Genomic DNA, 15,316 nt, shown 5'->3' on the forward strand with positions numbered 1-15,316 from the left:
TATTCATGGCCTCTATAGTAGAGATAGGTGTGGTTTTGGATTAAATGTTTAATCGACCTGCCATACAGGGCAGTTTCGTCGCCGTAATTTTCTAAACTGCGTCATTAAGTCCACCTTTATCAGAAATGGCTACGCCCAGTGAAACTATCGCTCAATGGAAAACGACAATTATAATTAGCTCATCCCTCCAGGTAATGAGAATTATTTAACATTTTTTCTTTTTGACAAAATATGTGTAAATTTTTGAAATAACAAGCTCTGTAGCTAACCTAAGCTAGCACCCGAGTGAAATGTCAGCGCTCGTGGGCAAAGTGTTCAGTAAGTTAAGTAGTCTCGATTATTAATTTTTGAAAAATGTTTCGATAGAACCATGACACCTGCAGGACGCTCAGCGCACAGCAGCACAGAATAAGGTTTTCTGACAGCGTCGAAGCCGGGGCCTTCATTTTCCCTCTTTCAGGTAAGCTAATAATCGGTTTTCCATCTCGTCTAAATTATGAACCCTAAGTCCACCATTCTGTTTCGTTTTGATACGAATAATGACTTTAAATAAAACATTCAAGTCACAGATACAGTCCTTTCCTACACTTTATTGTACAATTATCTTACTGCGAAATACTTATTTCATTTCGTTGTTGAACATAAAGCAAATTGATGCATATTTTTCACATTTTAGATTTTTTGCAACCAAAAGGAAAGCTGATTTTGGTACTATTTTACCCCCTTTACTCCAATACTCATGAATAAAACCCAGTCCAGCCAATTAGTTGACCTAATGACCCAATTAGCAGATTCCATCCAGCTGTGTGATATTTAAATTCCAGGTTAAATACAACTGTTCCCTAAAGGACCCAATTGGGTTCTTGAGAATATTAGTGAATAAATGGCATCATGAAGACTGTAAAACACCATAGATCAGGGATAAAGTTGTTGGAAGAAGTTACTTAGACTACAGTATATGCAATGTACATGTATGCCCAAAATTATTTCAAGTATTAGGTATTAATTGATCAATTATTTTAAATAAAATGTTTTTTTCTCCATAAAAGGCTGTCCTTATACATCGTTTCACTATGGTGTTACGACTGGCTCAAGGTCATAACAAAACGGGAGACCATGCAGGGGTTAAAGTGTAGAAAAGTGAATATTTATTACCAAAAACAACAATGGATTGTGGATATCAGCATCAGTGGTGTAATGCAAATGCTTGGATGTGTTGTATGAGTGCATATGGAAGTGTTGAAGTGCAAAAACAAAGACAAACTCAAATGTGCAAAAAGGAGGGGAGATGAGGCCTGGCAACAAAACACCACAAGCGTCAAGTGGCAGAGTGGAGGCTGAAGGCGACCCAGAAGACAGAGATAGCTAGGTTCCAATACTCTGCTCTCCCAATCAACCTGATCAGCAGCACCTGTAAAGGGGAGGAGCACAAAGACAACAAGACCCGCAACCCAGGCCCACAAGGCCCAGGGCCGTAACAATGGTTTCAGAGATGTCATTCTCGCTTATCAGTAGCAAATTTTTTGCTTAAATGAAAATTATTTTAAATCTAAATCTGCTATGGATACAAAAATGTTCAGGCTTATCTACATGTTGGAGTCAAAGTGTGCTTAATGTAAATAGAGATCTGCTGGGTCTTTTAAAACATAAGCTTTAAATGAATAACCACCTGTACTAACACATATTGCTTTAATTCCTAGGTACCGCGTTCTTGCTGGTTGATCCTCAGGACCTCCCAGAGCCTCTGGACGAATCAGGATTAACTGAACGCATTGAAAAATTTGTGCAGGTCCACAGGAACTGCTTCGTACTTCTCTATTCTCCCTTTAATGGGGATAAAGAACTGCAGGTTTTGACTGTGATTCAGCACAGGTATGTAGTGCGACTGCTTTCCATCTCTTCAGACACGGTCAGGTGGCTGTGCGCTGTGTTCTACAGATTTTAAACCATTCTTTCTCACTTATGTTCCTTTTCCCATTTTTCTTTAATATACATGGTGGATGTTTTCCTGCCTACCATCCGCCCCTGGTATAGTGTTGAAATAACTCAATTTTTCCCTCATAGGCCTGGTGAAATATCTAAGTTATTTTACTTATGTTGGTTTTATCTCCGTCTTTTTTTTCCACATCTCACAAAGAAAAAACGGACCCGGACGGGAAAGTTTATCAAGAGTTTTCTCCCAAGTCAAAGCGATTAATTTGACAAACTAAACATCACAAAACGGTGCTCTGGGTGATACTAAAGTCCTTGGGAACAATTTTTCCACTGTCCCAATGTAACAACTGACCTGAACAGGAAAGTTTGCTCATTGGAAGAGATATCTTCCCCAAAGTATATCTGACTAGTTTAGCAGCTGTTTGAATTTTAAAGCTGAGCAACGACAACATTAAAATGTTCTGCTTGCAGGTTCTCTCCAGGTGCTCCGGCTTCCTGCAACAGTCTGAAATTATGACTGTTAGGTTAATTGGTCTCTTTAAATTTTCCTACGGTGAATAGAAAATACATTTCATGAGTAAAATATAAAAAATAAAACATCAGGGTTGCACAGTGACACCATTGGTAGCACTGTTGCCTTGCAGCAAGCAAGTCCTGGGTTCGATTCCCTGTGCCTGTGTGGAGAACACACATGCACAGGGAGAACTGTGCATGTGTGCGGGAACGTTTATCCTCTGTGACCACAGTCCAAAAAGCCACAGTCTTTTTGGACTGTGGCTTCTTCCCACAGTCCAAAAAGATTTTGTGTGTGTTAGATAATGGATGAATGATGGAAGAATACTGAAACTTGTTTATAATAATATTAATAATAACGATAGCAATTATTTCTTCTTCTTCTCCTCATTATTATTATTATTATTATTATTATTATTATAAAATAACAATAATATTATTATTATGAAATAATAATATTCAAAATCAAAAATACTTTATTAATCCCAAATGGAAATGTAATAAAGGGAAACTGATTATTATTAATATTGATATAATAATAATAATAATAATAATAATAATATAGTATTAATAACTTGATTGCAGCCAGACCTGCCATTAAGCACCCACTGGTTGCCATGGTTACTCACATTTATCTTGCTATTTTAACATTAGCTAGCATGTTGTCAGCATACTATTGGCCCTTTGCAACCTCATTTAATCACAAGGTGCCATGATGGACGTCAGAAGTGAGGAACAGGAGTCCTGAACAGAGCCACTGAAATTGTTTTCCAAAGTTGTTTTCTTCAGTTTATTCGTAGTTTCTTCGTAGTTTCTACTTGTTAGAGTCGAACTAATTGGTCTGTGAACGTAACACCTGGTTGAGGCTCATAGACGGCGGTATTTAGAAAATGTTAGGAATAGCTAGCTTAGAAACCGAGCCATAAATCCTCCCCCATGATGTGTTGATCAAATTACTGACTTTGCCTGAATTCACAGCACATGACTTGTATCACTACATTCCCTGAATTTGAAAATACATTTTTATCTTGAAGACACTGTGGCAGAACAGATTGAACGTCTGCCCACTGAGTTTGTGTCAATCTGAGAAAAAAAAAATAAGAAAATTGTAAGTCGAACATCAGACAATGAGACGGGGACTTTTATCCTCTGTGACCTGGTTAATCTGTTACTTATTAATGAAAACAGGACTCTTCTAATATCTCATTACATGACTATACATCTCCGCCTGTTTGTCGCTTTTACATCAGCTAAACTCTCTGACAGTATTTTAAGCTTCTTGAATGTCCTTCCATCAAATTCAGTTTCCATTAAAGTAAATGTAATCTCACAGTTACTTTAATAGAAACTGAACAAAGTAATTTGACAATAAGGCTCTAAATGTCACTTTGTCTTATTTTATAATATAAATTACTGGTTTGTGTGAGCAGGAAGTGTGTCATATGCTCATCATAAAACTTTAGTTTATTAGCCACTTTAAAAGATTTAACATTCTGAAAATCAAAGAGTTTTTTTTTTTTTAGATTTTGAGAGAAATTAACTTTCTTTGATGATGTAGATGTACAGCAGATTCTCATGATAGATAATATCATACCTTAACATAGAAGTCCACTTGACTTCTTTTCTTGTTTCTAAAGATGCTTCAATTCTCATCCCTGGGATAATCAGGCAATGACAGAGGTGGGCAGAGTACACAAAAATTGTACTCAAGTTAAGTAGCACTTCTTCAACATATATTTACTCAAGTAAAAGTAAAAAGTAGCCATCCAATAAATTACTCAAATAATAGTAAAATAGTATTAGGTAAATAGTATTAGGAAAAAATTTTGAATAACTGATGAAATTATCAATATTTAGAAATTACATGATCAGACTGACCAAAATATAAAGCTAGGTGGAAATGATGGTATTTAAAGGATGAAAATGACAATAGTTCATATAACTAACAAAAAATGTTAAAAAAAAATCAGTAAAAGAATCAAATCAGTTTCTTTCAATAAAAAAACGTATGAAACATTAATGAGTAAAATATAAAAAATATATATTTTTTATATATATATTTTATATATATGTTTCTGTGCACACCTGCACAGAAACACTGCAGGTGTGTTTCTGTGTCTGATAAATTTTTGGTTAAAACATGTTTGTTTATCATTCAGTGGGTTAAGAATCCAGAAATCTTACTCAAGTAAGAGTAGAGATACTTCATAATAAAATTACTCAAGTAAAAGTAAAAAGTACAGCATCGTAAAAGTATTTTTTTTTTTTTAACGTTACTCAAGTAAATGTGAGTAAATGTAGCTAGTTAATACTCAACTGTGGGCAAGGACGACCTGAATAGATGGAAGTGAATCGTGTGTTGTAATTGCCCCACTGGTGACTCTAATGGTCCTGTTAGTGTGATGGTAAAGATTACAATTGTTTTCCAAAGTTGTTTTCTTCAGTTTATTCGTAGTTTCTTCGTAGTTTCTACTTGTTAGAGTCGAACTAATTGGTCTGTGAACGTAACACCTGGTTGAGGCTCATAGACGGCGGTATTTAGAAAATGTTAGGAATAGCTAGCTTAGAAACCGAGCCATAAATCCTCCCCCATGATGTGTTGATCAAATTACTGACTTTGCCTGAATTCACAGCACATGACTTGTATCACTACATTCCTGAATTTGAAAATACATTTTTATCTTGAAGACACTGTGGCAGAACAGATTGAACGTCTGCCCACTGAGTTTGTGTCAATCTGAGAAAAAAAAAATAAGAAAATTGTAAGTCGAACATCAGACAATGAGACGGGGACTTTTATCCTCTGTGACCTGGTTAATCTGTTACTTATTAATGAAAACAGGACTCTTCTAATATCTCATTACATGACTATACATCTCCGCCTGTTTGTCGCTTTTACATCAGCTAAACTCTCTGACAGTATTTTAAGCTTCTTGAATGTCCTTCCATCAAATTCAGTTTCCATTAAAGTAAATGTAATCTCACAGTTACTTTAATAGAAACTGAACAAAGTAATTTGACAATAAGGCTCTAAATGTCACTTTGTCTTATTTTATAATATAAATTACTGGTTTGTGTGAGCAGGAAGTGTGTCATATGCTCATCATAAAACTTTAGTTTATTAGCCACTTTAAAAGATTTAACATTCTGAAAATCAAAGAGTTTTTTTTTTTTTAGATTTTGAGAGAAATTAACTTTCTTTGATGATGTAGATGTACAGCAGATTCTCATGATAGATAATATCATACCTTAACATAGAAGTCCACTTGACTTCTTTTCTTGTTTCTAAAGATGCTTCAATTCTCATCCCTGGGATAATCAGGCAATGACAGAGGTGGGCAGAGTACACAAAAATTGTACTCAAGTTAAGTAGCACTTCTTCAACATATATTTACTCAAGTAAAAGTAAAAAGTAGCCATCCAATAAATTACTCAAATAATAGTAAAATAGTATTAGGAAAAAATTTTGAATAACTGATGAAATTATCAATATTTAGAAATTACATGATCAGACTGACCAAAATATAAAGCTAGGTGGAAATGATGGTATTTAAAGGATGAAAATGACAATAGTTCATATAACTAACAAAAAATGTTAAAAAAAAATCAGTAAAAGAATCAAATCAGTTTCTTTCAATAAAAAAACGTATGAAACATTAATGAGTAAAATATAAAAAATATATATTTTTTATATATATATTTTATATATATGTTTCTGTGCACACCTGCACAGAAACACTGCAGGTGTGTTTCTGTGTCTGATAAATTTTTGGTTAAAACATGTTTGTTTATCATTCAGTGGGTTAAGAATCCAGAAATCTTACTCAAGTAAGAGTAGAGATACTTCATAATAAAATTACTCAAGTAAAAGTAAAAAGTACAGCATCGTAAAAGTATTTTTTTTTTTTAACGTTACTCAAGTAAATGTGAGTAAATGTAGCTAGTTAATACTCAACTGTGGGCAAGGACGACCTGAATAGATGGAAGTGAATCGTGTGTTGTAATTGCCCCACTGGTGACTCTAATGGTCCTGTTAGTGTGATGGTAAAGATTACAATTTTGTTAGAATTATTATTTAATCTTTCTTATATGAAGATTATAGTGTTATGCCACTTTTAGAAGTTTGTTCTGTCTGTTGTTTGTTCACTTCCTGTGTTGCAGAAGATAAGCGGCAGTACAGGAACACACTCCAACGACTCAAGGAGAATGTGCTGTTCAGTTATCTTATATGGATAAGAGTTGCGTGTCAACAGAGTATATTTCCCCCCCCCATTAGCTCATGTAATTAGGCATTCCTGATCTAATAAAAGAGCGAGCGAGCAGAGAAACTTCAGAGTGTTGGTCGGAGATTGTAACTGAAGCTTTCTCTGAGGCACTCTCCTCGCGAGTAAAAACTATTTACTGACTCTTTGTCTCTGTTTTTTGCAGTGTGTAAGAAATGTCTTGTGTTTGAACCTGACATTTAATTGGTCCTTCGAGCCGGAGTCCGATACACCAGACGATTCCAGCGAGTGAGTAAAAAAACCAGAAGTCTGTGCACAGCATTTAAGACCCTTTCCGGGACTGGTCCTTTTTCTCACGAGCTGGAGTCCGACGGTTGACGGTTTCCTCAGAGACTGGAGACACAGTGAGTAGTTTCAGTTTAAAACCAGTATGTATGGGACGGTAAAAATTGGAATAAAACCAGTTAAAGTCCGCGGGAGGCCAGACTCCTCTAACTATAAGTTAAATTCTGTGTGGGACGGCGGCGTCCTCTGGTAAGAAATTAAAACCCTGAGAAGCCTAGGCACTATCAGGTAAAATAAAAGCAGTTAAAGTCCGCGGGAGGGCAGACTCCCCTAACTCTATCAATCAATAAATCAATCAAATTTTATTTGTATGGCACATTTCGGCAGCAAGGCATCTCAAAGTGCTTTACATAATTAAAATAAAAACAGAAAAATCAGTGAGAAAGAGAGAAATAAAAAATAATAATAATAATAATAAACATTACATCATTAAAACGTCGAAAAAGTTAGTTAAATTCTCTGAGTTAGTTAAATGCTGTATGGGACGGCGGCCGTCCCCTGCTAAAGGACGGCGGGAGTCCTCTACTAGTAGTTAAATTCCGCGAAGGACAGGAGCGTCCTACTTAAAAGTGTGAAAGTGTGTGTGAGTGAATGAAAACTGAATATCACTAGATAAACAGTTTATACCAAAACAACGGGGAACAAATGGTGAATTTTGTGGATGTTTGTAGACAAGAAAACTCCGCTCTCTGAGTTGAAGTGAGTTTTACCACAATCTATTTATCACCATCCTGTTGAAATTTTCCAGTGTTTAGAACACAGCAGGTGTTGAGACCACACTGGACTAAATTTAGTTCAAATGGGTAAGGGGAAGCAAACATAAACAGAAGGTCTTAGAAGACCTGTCTAGTAAGGATTGGAAAGAGTTGAAAAAATAAATGAGGATGTAGTAAACCCGCCTTGTTATTGGGTGAAGCAGTACGATATTAATGGCAGGTTAAGTACCACAGGCATAAAAGAACTACAGCAAAAAATTAGAACAAAATGTAATGGAAAAGAAAAACAAATGGCAAAAGAGGGTTATGAACAGACAAAAGTCTGGCTCCAAATAGCTGAGAGAAGAGAAGAGGGAGAAAGAAAGGCTAAAGAAAAAAGAACAGGAAACGGAGGAGCAGAAAAATAAGGCGGAGGGGAACCAGTCATTCTGTTCACAGCCGATGTTTTATCAGTTTGTATTGGAATAGTTTGTTCTTGATATGCGGAGGGCTCCATCCTAATCAGACATCCGTGAGCCTGTTCTTCTGAAGCGATGGTCACATTGTTATTCTTGTTGATAAATGAAAATGTTGCAGTGAGCAGCCTTATTCCGTGTTTGTTAAGATTGCGTCCTCCTCTTCCAAAGAAGTGAAAGCTCTGCCAGTAGATCCAAGGTTATCGATGAAGGTCACTGAGCTGGCAGAGCAGGTTTTTAAACAGCCATTTGTTTATCATAAGCAGCCTGGAATGTTTTTCGCCTCCCCGTTGAGGCGATGGAATTAGCCCACTGAGAAATAACTTCATTTTAATTTTCCCATAGTGTCCAGAAGAATATTAAAGTCCTTTTTCAGAATCTCGGATTTTGCTTTTCCAGATCATTGGCTCCAACATGCACAACTAAAGTCTCCATGTTTGGCTGATCAGTGGTTATAGAGAGCACTTTGCGGAGCTTTGTGCGGTGGATACGTTGGTTTAGCCTCGTTGCTGGTGTTTGAGGGTGGATTTTCACTCGGGGGCTCGTGCTGAGGTGCAGAGAATCTGTTTTCAGTGGGATTCCCACGGAGTCGGAATGTTTTGAGGCTCGGGCTGGTCGCTTTGTCCTTGGGAGTGAGCTCGGTGTAGACGTTTTGATTTCAGCTGCTTGTTTGTTATTCTTTGGCGGAGCAGGTGTTGAGGTTGAAGGTGGTTTCTGCTCAGAGCTGGCCACGCTGATCATACAGGAGAGGGTTCCCCGTTAGTCATCTCATGGGATCTGCAGTGTGAGACTTTTGTTTTGGCTTGGCTCCCTGAGCGATCCAGGGTGAGCTGTTTGGTGCGGGGTGTACGAACTCTCCGCTGATTTGAGGAAGAGTTGTTTCATATCCACAGGTAGCGTTGATCTCAAGGTTCACCTCCAGCCGTTGAATCTTTGTTTCTAAAAAAACTGAAGTCGTTGTAGAATACTGCTAATGTCCTTGGGGTCGAACGGGGCATTTTGCCCTAGTTCAACTTGGAGGTGAAGAAAAGTGAGGTAAAAATAAAAGTGAGAAAATCTCCTGGTCTGAAGTAATCCAGTTATGATGTCGATAATGTGAAGGACGGGAGAGAGCAGATAAGCTGTTCCTCCTTCAGCTGCCAGAAGTAGTATTTTCAAGACTTTAGGGAAGATTGAAATTTATAATCTACCTGACCTAAGACATTCTGTTTCACTGGGAAATGCATTTGCAGATAAAACAGCTAAGCAAGCAGCAATGGGAGAAAAAGAAGTACTGTGGAAGAACAAATCGATAATGAAATATTGAAAGACATGCAAAAACAGGCAAGCACACTAGAAAAAAAAAAAAAAAAAAAACTTGGAAAAAAAAAGGAGCAACAAAAAAAAATAACTTATACATCAGACCAGAAGGAAAACAAATACTACCAAAAAATCTATATAAATGGCAGCAATATTGAGCCATGGGAAAACACATGTCTCAACAGGAGGGATGGTAGGATTAGTAAAACAGCATTATACAACCTATGGTTTTAATTTTAATCTATATTCAAAAAAAAAATTTTTGTAGAGCTTGCCTCATATGTGCTAAGCACAATGCTCAAGGTAATCTACGTCCAAAGCGAGGGAGGTTTCCAACACCTAACTATCCTTTCCAGAGTATACACATGGACTTTATAGAACTAAATCAAAGTGAAGGGAAAAAGTACTGTCTAGTGATCATAGATTCATTTTCAAAATGGATAGAACTGTTCCCAACTAAAACACCAGATGCCCTAACAGTGGCAAAAGCCCTATGTAAAGACATAATACCCAGATATGGAATACCAGAAAAAATCTATAGTGATAATGGTACACACTTTGTGAACCAAGTGGTAAAAAACATAGGAACTGCCTTCCACATAAACTTAAAAAAAAACCACTGCAGCTACCACCCACAAAGTGCAGGACTGGTAGAAAAAATGAATGGTACTATAAAAAATAGATTAAAGAAGTGTATGGAAGAAACAGGAAGGCCCTGGACACGGTGTTTGGACCTAGTTAAAATGTATATAAACATCACTAGTACATCAGGGCTAACACCTTATGAAACACTATTTGGGAGACCGTACAGACTTCCATTATTCAAGAATGAATGGGAAGCAGAGGATGAACCTAACTTAGCAGACTATATGAAAAAAACTATATGAGAAAATCACCAAAGTGGGAAGGTCCCTATCAGGTCTTGTTGACCACAGGAACTGCAGTTAAGATAGCAGAAAGAAACACATGGATCCACTTAGCACATTGTAAACTGATAATACAAAATGATGACTAAAATAACTCTCTTAGGAACAAAGTTTTGCCTACCTTCAGTTAGACCCCCAGAGGAAGCCCGTGGTACAAAGGGAACTGTATTTCTAGTATACAGTTGTCTCAAACCGGTGAAGATAGTCCACAACTCTGCCGAGGGTTTTTAGGAAGGGAATCAAAACATAAACATGATGACCACTAATAAAGAATAAAATAAAAAAAAAAAGGGTGATCCTTGGTGTAGGAGCTGCAGTTATAAACATTGCAGTTCTCCTGTTATTTCGGTATGAAACAAAAGTAAGAGAAGAACACATAACACCGAGAAGTATGGATGCCACCTGGAAGAGTTGCACGTGGTGTCCAAAGTTAGGGACATGGAAAATCCCTGTAAAGGGTCAGGTGAAGAGGTTGTAGATGAAATCTACCTGTGTGTTAATGCATCCAGATTGGCAACTGTGTTTTCCCTAGACCTGAATAGATCAATATTGGGGGCTACCCAGGAAAATGCCTGGCAGGTTATGATTGGTACATGGCGTCACGGGACGCTGTTCGCAGTGTACAATGGGAACATGTTTTCGCCTACACAGGGGATAGCTGGAGGCCAAATCCAAAGATAAATACCAAAGCACAGTACTGGGCTAAAGTTATGCATCTGGGAAAAAATCAATAAAGAGCTAAAAATAATCATAAACACCACAAACAATCCGATTCCTTTCAAAAGTGATGTTCCTTGTTTCTATTTCTCTTTGTGGATTGAGAAAAGTGGAAAAGACCCCTATAAAATGATTTTCCCTGTGCCAGAACATCACAGAGTCAAATAACTCCTCCCCAGGCGTAGTGGTGGCGGGCCCACACTCAACTAAACTCGCAAGTTCTGTAATGACTATATTCAATGCAGATGATGATGTTGATGTAGATGAGCTAATTAGAATAACCACAGGAGTTACCAGCCGAAGCAATAACTGGCTTCTAATGATAGAACAAGCTGCAAAAGTTCCACAAGGGACTGTGTGATATGTATGGGTCCACGACCACTTTTGAGAGTGGTCCCAGCAACGCTCCTAAATGAATGAGAATTCAGGAAATTGTTCGACTATAGTAAACGTTACTCGGTATTTCAAACCATTATCCCGTAGTGACATCTGGTGGTGGTTACTATAAATAAAAATGTTGATAGAATAAAACTACATCCATTACAATGTCCAGAGGTTAGGTAACAAAACAGAGCAAGGTTTCTCAGCCGTCCACGAGCAACTGTCAGCTACCTCCCTGATGGCTTTCCAAAACCGCATGCTGTGACATGTTTGTTGGCTGAGAGGGGTGGGTCTGCGCCCTTTTTGGGGAGCAGTGCTCCGCCCTTGTCCCAACAAACCCCGCTGCAGATGGCAGCCTCACAAAGGCCTCGATGGGTTGAGGGCCCTAAACAGCAAAAATGAAAGACCACTCTGGAGCTGATACAGAAATGTGGACGGTTTGGGTAATATATACGGCCAATATCAACGACTAATAGTCTCTGTCTTAATTCCCATAGCTGTGTTTGCAGCAATACTGACCTTGTGTGGATGTTGTTGTATTCTCTCCTTCCTCCTGATGACAATAAAAATGTAACAGATGCTGAGTCCAGTGATGAAGAAGATGAAATGTCTCTCAACTTTCCAGACTTGTATCCTGACCCAAATGTTCCTATGTCGAACTTGTAACACAATTTAATGATGTAATGTGTGAAATGTGACATTTAATCCTCTGAGTGTACCTGTTTTGAACCGCTTAATGAATTACCAATAGAAAATCGAAAGAAGTTATTGAGTAAGACTAGATCTGGCTAAAAATGGCATAAACAGGAGGGAAATGTTAGAATTATTATTTATCTTCTTATATGAAGATTATAGTGTTATGCCACTTTTAGAAGTTTGTTCTGTCTGTTGTTTGTTCACTTCCTGTGTTGCAGAAGATAAGCGGCAGTACAGGAACACACTCCAACGACCTCAAGGAGAATGTGCTGTTCAGTTATCTTATATGGATAAGAGTTCTGTGTCAAACAGAGTAATTTCCCCCCCCCATTAGCTCCATGTAATTAGGGCATCCTGATCTAATAAAGAGCGAGGCGAGCAGAGAAACTTCAGAGTGTTGGTCGGAGATTGTAACTGAAGCATTCTCTGAGCACTCTCCTCGCGAGTGAAAAATTTACTGACTCTTTGTCTCTGTTTTTTGCAGTGTGTAAGAAATGTCTAGTGTTTGAACCTGACAAATTTGTACCTCTACTCATCAACTTTCCCCTTCTTATAATTCCAGAAACTTTAAGATAACCTTTTCTTTACATTTTCAGATTTATCGGCAGCAATCTGAAGATCCTTCCTGTACGAAATGGTGCACAAATAGCCAAAGGAATGCTGACAATCGCCAAGGTAACTTGCTATTCGGGAAAACAAGTGATTTCTGTTGCTGTTCACTCACAGCATTTAAAATAAAGACAAACCTGATTGTCTGCAGGCCACCAGTAAGCCGCATGCTGATAAAATCCGAGAGCGCATGTCTCTGGCCCGCGCTCACATCATTGAGACCAGTCCTGTGTGGGAAATGCTCAGAGACATTTTATAAAGCCCAGCAGGTGATCCAGTTTGCTTTATTTAGCATGACACAAAATAACACACAGTCCCTGCTGATGACACAAACTGTACTTTTGAAAATAATTTCAGCAAAGATGAAATGATCACTTTACAGTACTGCATTCTTTATGTTATCCATCAAACAAACAGAAATAAAATACATCAAAAGTTCCCAGTGCTGTCTCAGTGTGTTTTCCCCTGCGTTTCCTCTGTGATCTCATCTATTCGGACTACAAGGCTTTCCATTAAGTCAAATGTCACCAAAGCACTCTGCAGCACCTAAGAGACAAGAGAACCATCAATGTTTGCTGAGCCTTCTCCAAAATAGTCAACTAGAAAGAGAAAAATCTCTACCTGAAACTGGACTTCTGGAGACATATGGGTGACTTTGTCATTCTTTACTGTTATGGTTTTTAACAGTCTGGTAGACCGAGCATGATCTTTGGCTTCTGCAAGACAAACAGCATGAATAGAAATAAAATATGAAGTTAAACTGTTTCACACATCAGCAGCTCATTTGTACCTTTCACTCTTAGCTTTTGTTCCTCCTTCAGCGCTTTCATCTCGGCAGAGTAATATGCTCTCGACATGCTGATACACACTCGCAGCACTTTTAGGTATTCATCTTTGATCCTACATAGTTCTTCCCATATATCAGCCTAAAGGTGACAAAAGTCAGCAGCTTTTTAGACTGGCCAGGCAGACCAGCAGAAGGAATTTGGTGAATTAAACTGACTTACGTCGCTCTTCATTTCTTTGTCTTTCATAAGCAGACAGCGCAGAAGATTCAGACTCTCCATTATTCTGAAACAGACAGAACATCTGAAGTAACATAACCTTTGATGATCGTTTAGTTGAATTTATAGGCTTTCTTTTTGCTGTCAGGAGGGATGCACTGATTTAATTTGGGCCAATATAAATATTGGATATTAATATAACTATGATGCTCAATAGCCAATATTTACCAATATTATATATATTATTTCCTTACCCAAAATAGTAAAAAGTATCAGTATTGCTATCAGCAGAGTCACTGATAGCAATACTGATACTTTTTACAATTTTGGTTTGATATATCCTCAAGTTTCTGACGTTTAGGTGCTTTTGATTGTTTTGGGGTTTTTTCCTCCTTTGGATTATTTTGTTTATTGGTGTGTACAAAATACTTTATGAAAAAACTAAAATGACAAGTAAAAACAATAGAAAAACAGAATAAATTTGTGTGCATATTTTCTTAAATAAATGACAAAAGAAATCATAGTTTGAGAGGTAGGTTTGAGAAACTACAGTACAAAAACGAAATAAAACTTCAAGACGGAATCTGAAATTAAAGTATTGATTTGATACTGATTCCGACTCTACTTTCAGACATATTGCAAAGGCTAAAATGAATAACAGTGCATTGACAGCTTAGCCTTAATTGCTGGAATATTTTGGCCAAAAGGTTTCAGTGAGTTAAGTCACTGGATTGTGTTTGGAAATACGACTCACTTGTCCATGTTGGTGAGTAAATCCGTTTCTGCAGCTCGTGGTAAACTGAGCACCAGCTCAAGCAGTGGCAGAAGCTCCATACCCAAGAACCACTTATTGGCTTCACCCTGCAGGAGAGTTATGACAGATTCATCTCATTCATACAGAGTTATCAGATCAAAGCTAACATCAGCCATGAAGATGTTGATCAGATTAGGTCTTTATGTATGTCTGTGTTGAAAATACAAAAAGAATTTGAATAATACATTTTCTCTTACTTGAACTGTATTGTTCTATATGAACCCCAGAAATATCTTTTTTTTTTGTCACCTCAGCTAATTTTAGGTTAACATTCACTAAATGATCACCAAATGAAGCTGGGTTGGTTAATGCTTTCAGAATCAGAAGAACGCAGAATGAACTGAGCCATCATGTGAGGTCACAGTTATGATCTGGGGTTACTTCAGGTCAGTTTTAGGTTAGTAATCTGTTAATTCTCTACACAGCTCGTCTTGTGAATATATTGTATGTTCTGAGATATAACTTTAGTAAGTGACAAGAAGCTACCTTATTCTCACCTTTATAGACGATTGAATTTGACTCCTGATGTTGTTCACTATGTAACCTTCAACACCTGCATGGTGGCTTGTTTTTAACATGCACCTGCAAAAGAGGGATCGATAAGAAATTGTGTTTGTGTAGAATAAACATAAGACAATGGGAAAATATAGCAGTCTGAGGTATTCATCAAGTATAATATGTAC

General features: G+C 37.5%; 2 protein-coding genes across 2 annotated transcripts in view; one reads left to right on the plus strand and one right to left on the minus strand.

The window, feature by feature from the left end:
- c4h1orf146 (chromosome 4 C1orf146 homolog) lies at positions 1 to 13,253 on the plus strand. The gene is made up of 5 exons (XM_008407764.2): positions 1 to 191; positions 367 to 460; positions 1,701 to 1,872; positions 12,803 to 12,881; positions 12,967 to 13,253. The coding sequence occupies exons 1-5, from the start codon at positions 126 to 128 to the stop codon at positions 13,072 to 13,074; spliced, it is 519 nt and encodes a 172-aa protein (XP_008405986.1). The 5' UTR covers positions 1 to 125; the 3' UTR covers positions 13,075 to 13,253.
- glmnb (glomulin, FKBP associated protein b) overlaps positions 13,084 to 15,316 on the minus strand; it is an 8,315-nt gene continuing 6,082 nt past the window's right edge. Inside the window, exons 13-18 of the mRNA XM_008407763.2 lie at positions 15,131 to 15,215; positions 14,574 to 14,680; positions 13,823 to 13,886; positions 13,606 to 13,741; positions 13,437 to 13,531; positions 13,084 to 13,361 (exon numbers count right to left, since the gene is read on the minus strand). Of these exons, the coding sequence (XP_008405985.2) occupies positions 13,266 to 13,361; positions 13,437 to 13,531; positions 13,606 to 13,741; positions 13,823 to 13,886; positions 14,574 to 14,680; positions 15,131 to 15,215 (583 nt within the window). The 3' untranslated portion in view covers positions 13,084 to 13,265. The remainder of the gene's footprint in view (positions 13,362 to 13,436; positions 13,532 to 13,605; positions 13,742 to 13,822; positions 13,887 to 14,573; positions 14,681 to 15,130; positions 15,216 to 15,316) is intronic.

This window comes from Poecilia reticulata, chromosome 4, assembly GCF_904066995.2.
Source record: "Poecilia reticulata chromosome 4, P_reticulata-male-v2, whole genome shotgun sequence".
Classification (NCBI taxonomy): domain Eukaryota; kingdom Metazoa; phylum Chordata; class Actinopteri; order Cyprinodontiformes; family Poeciliidae; genus Poecilia; species Poecilia reticulata.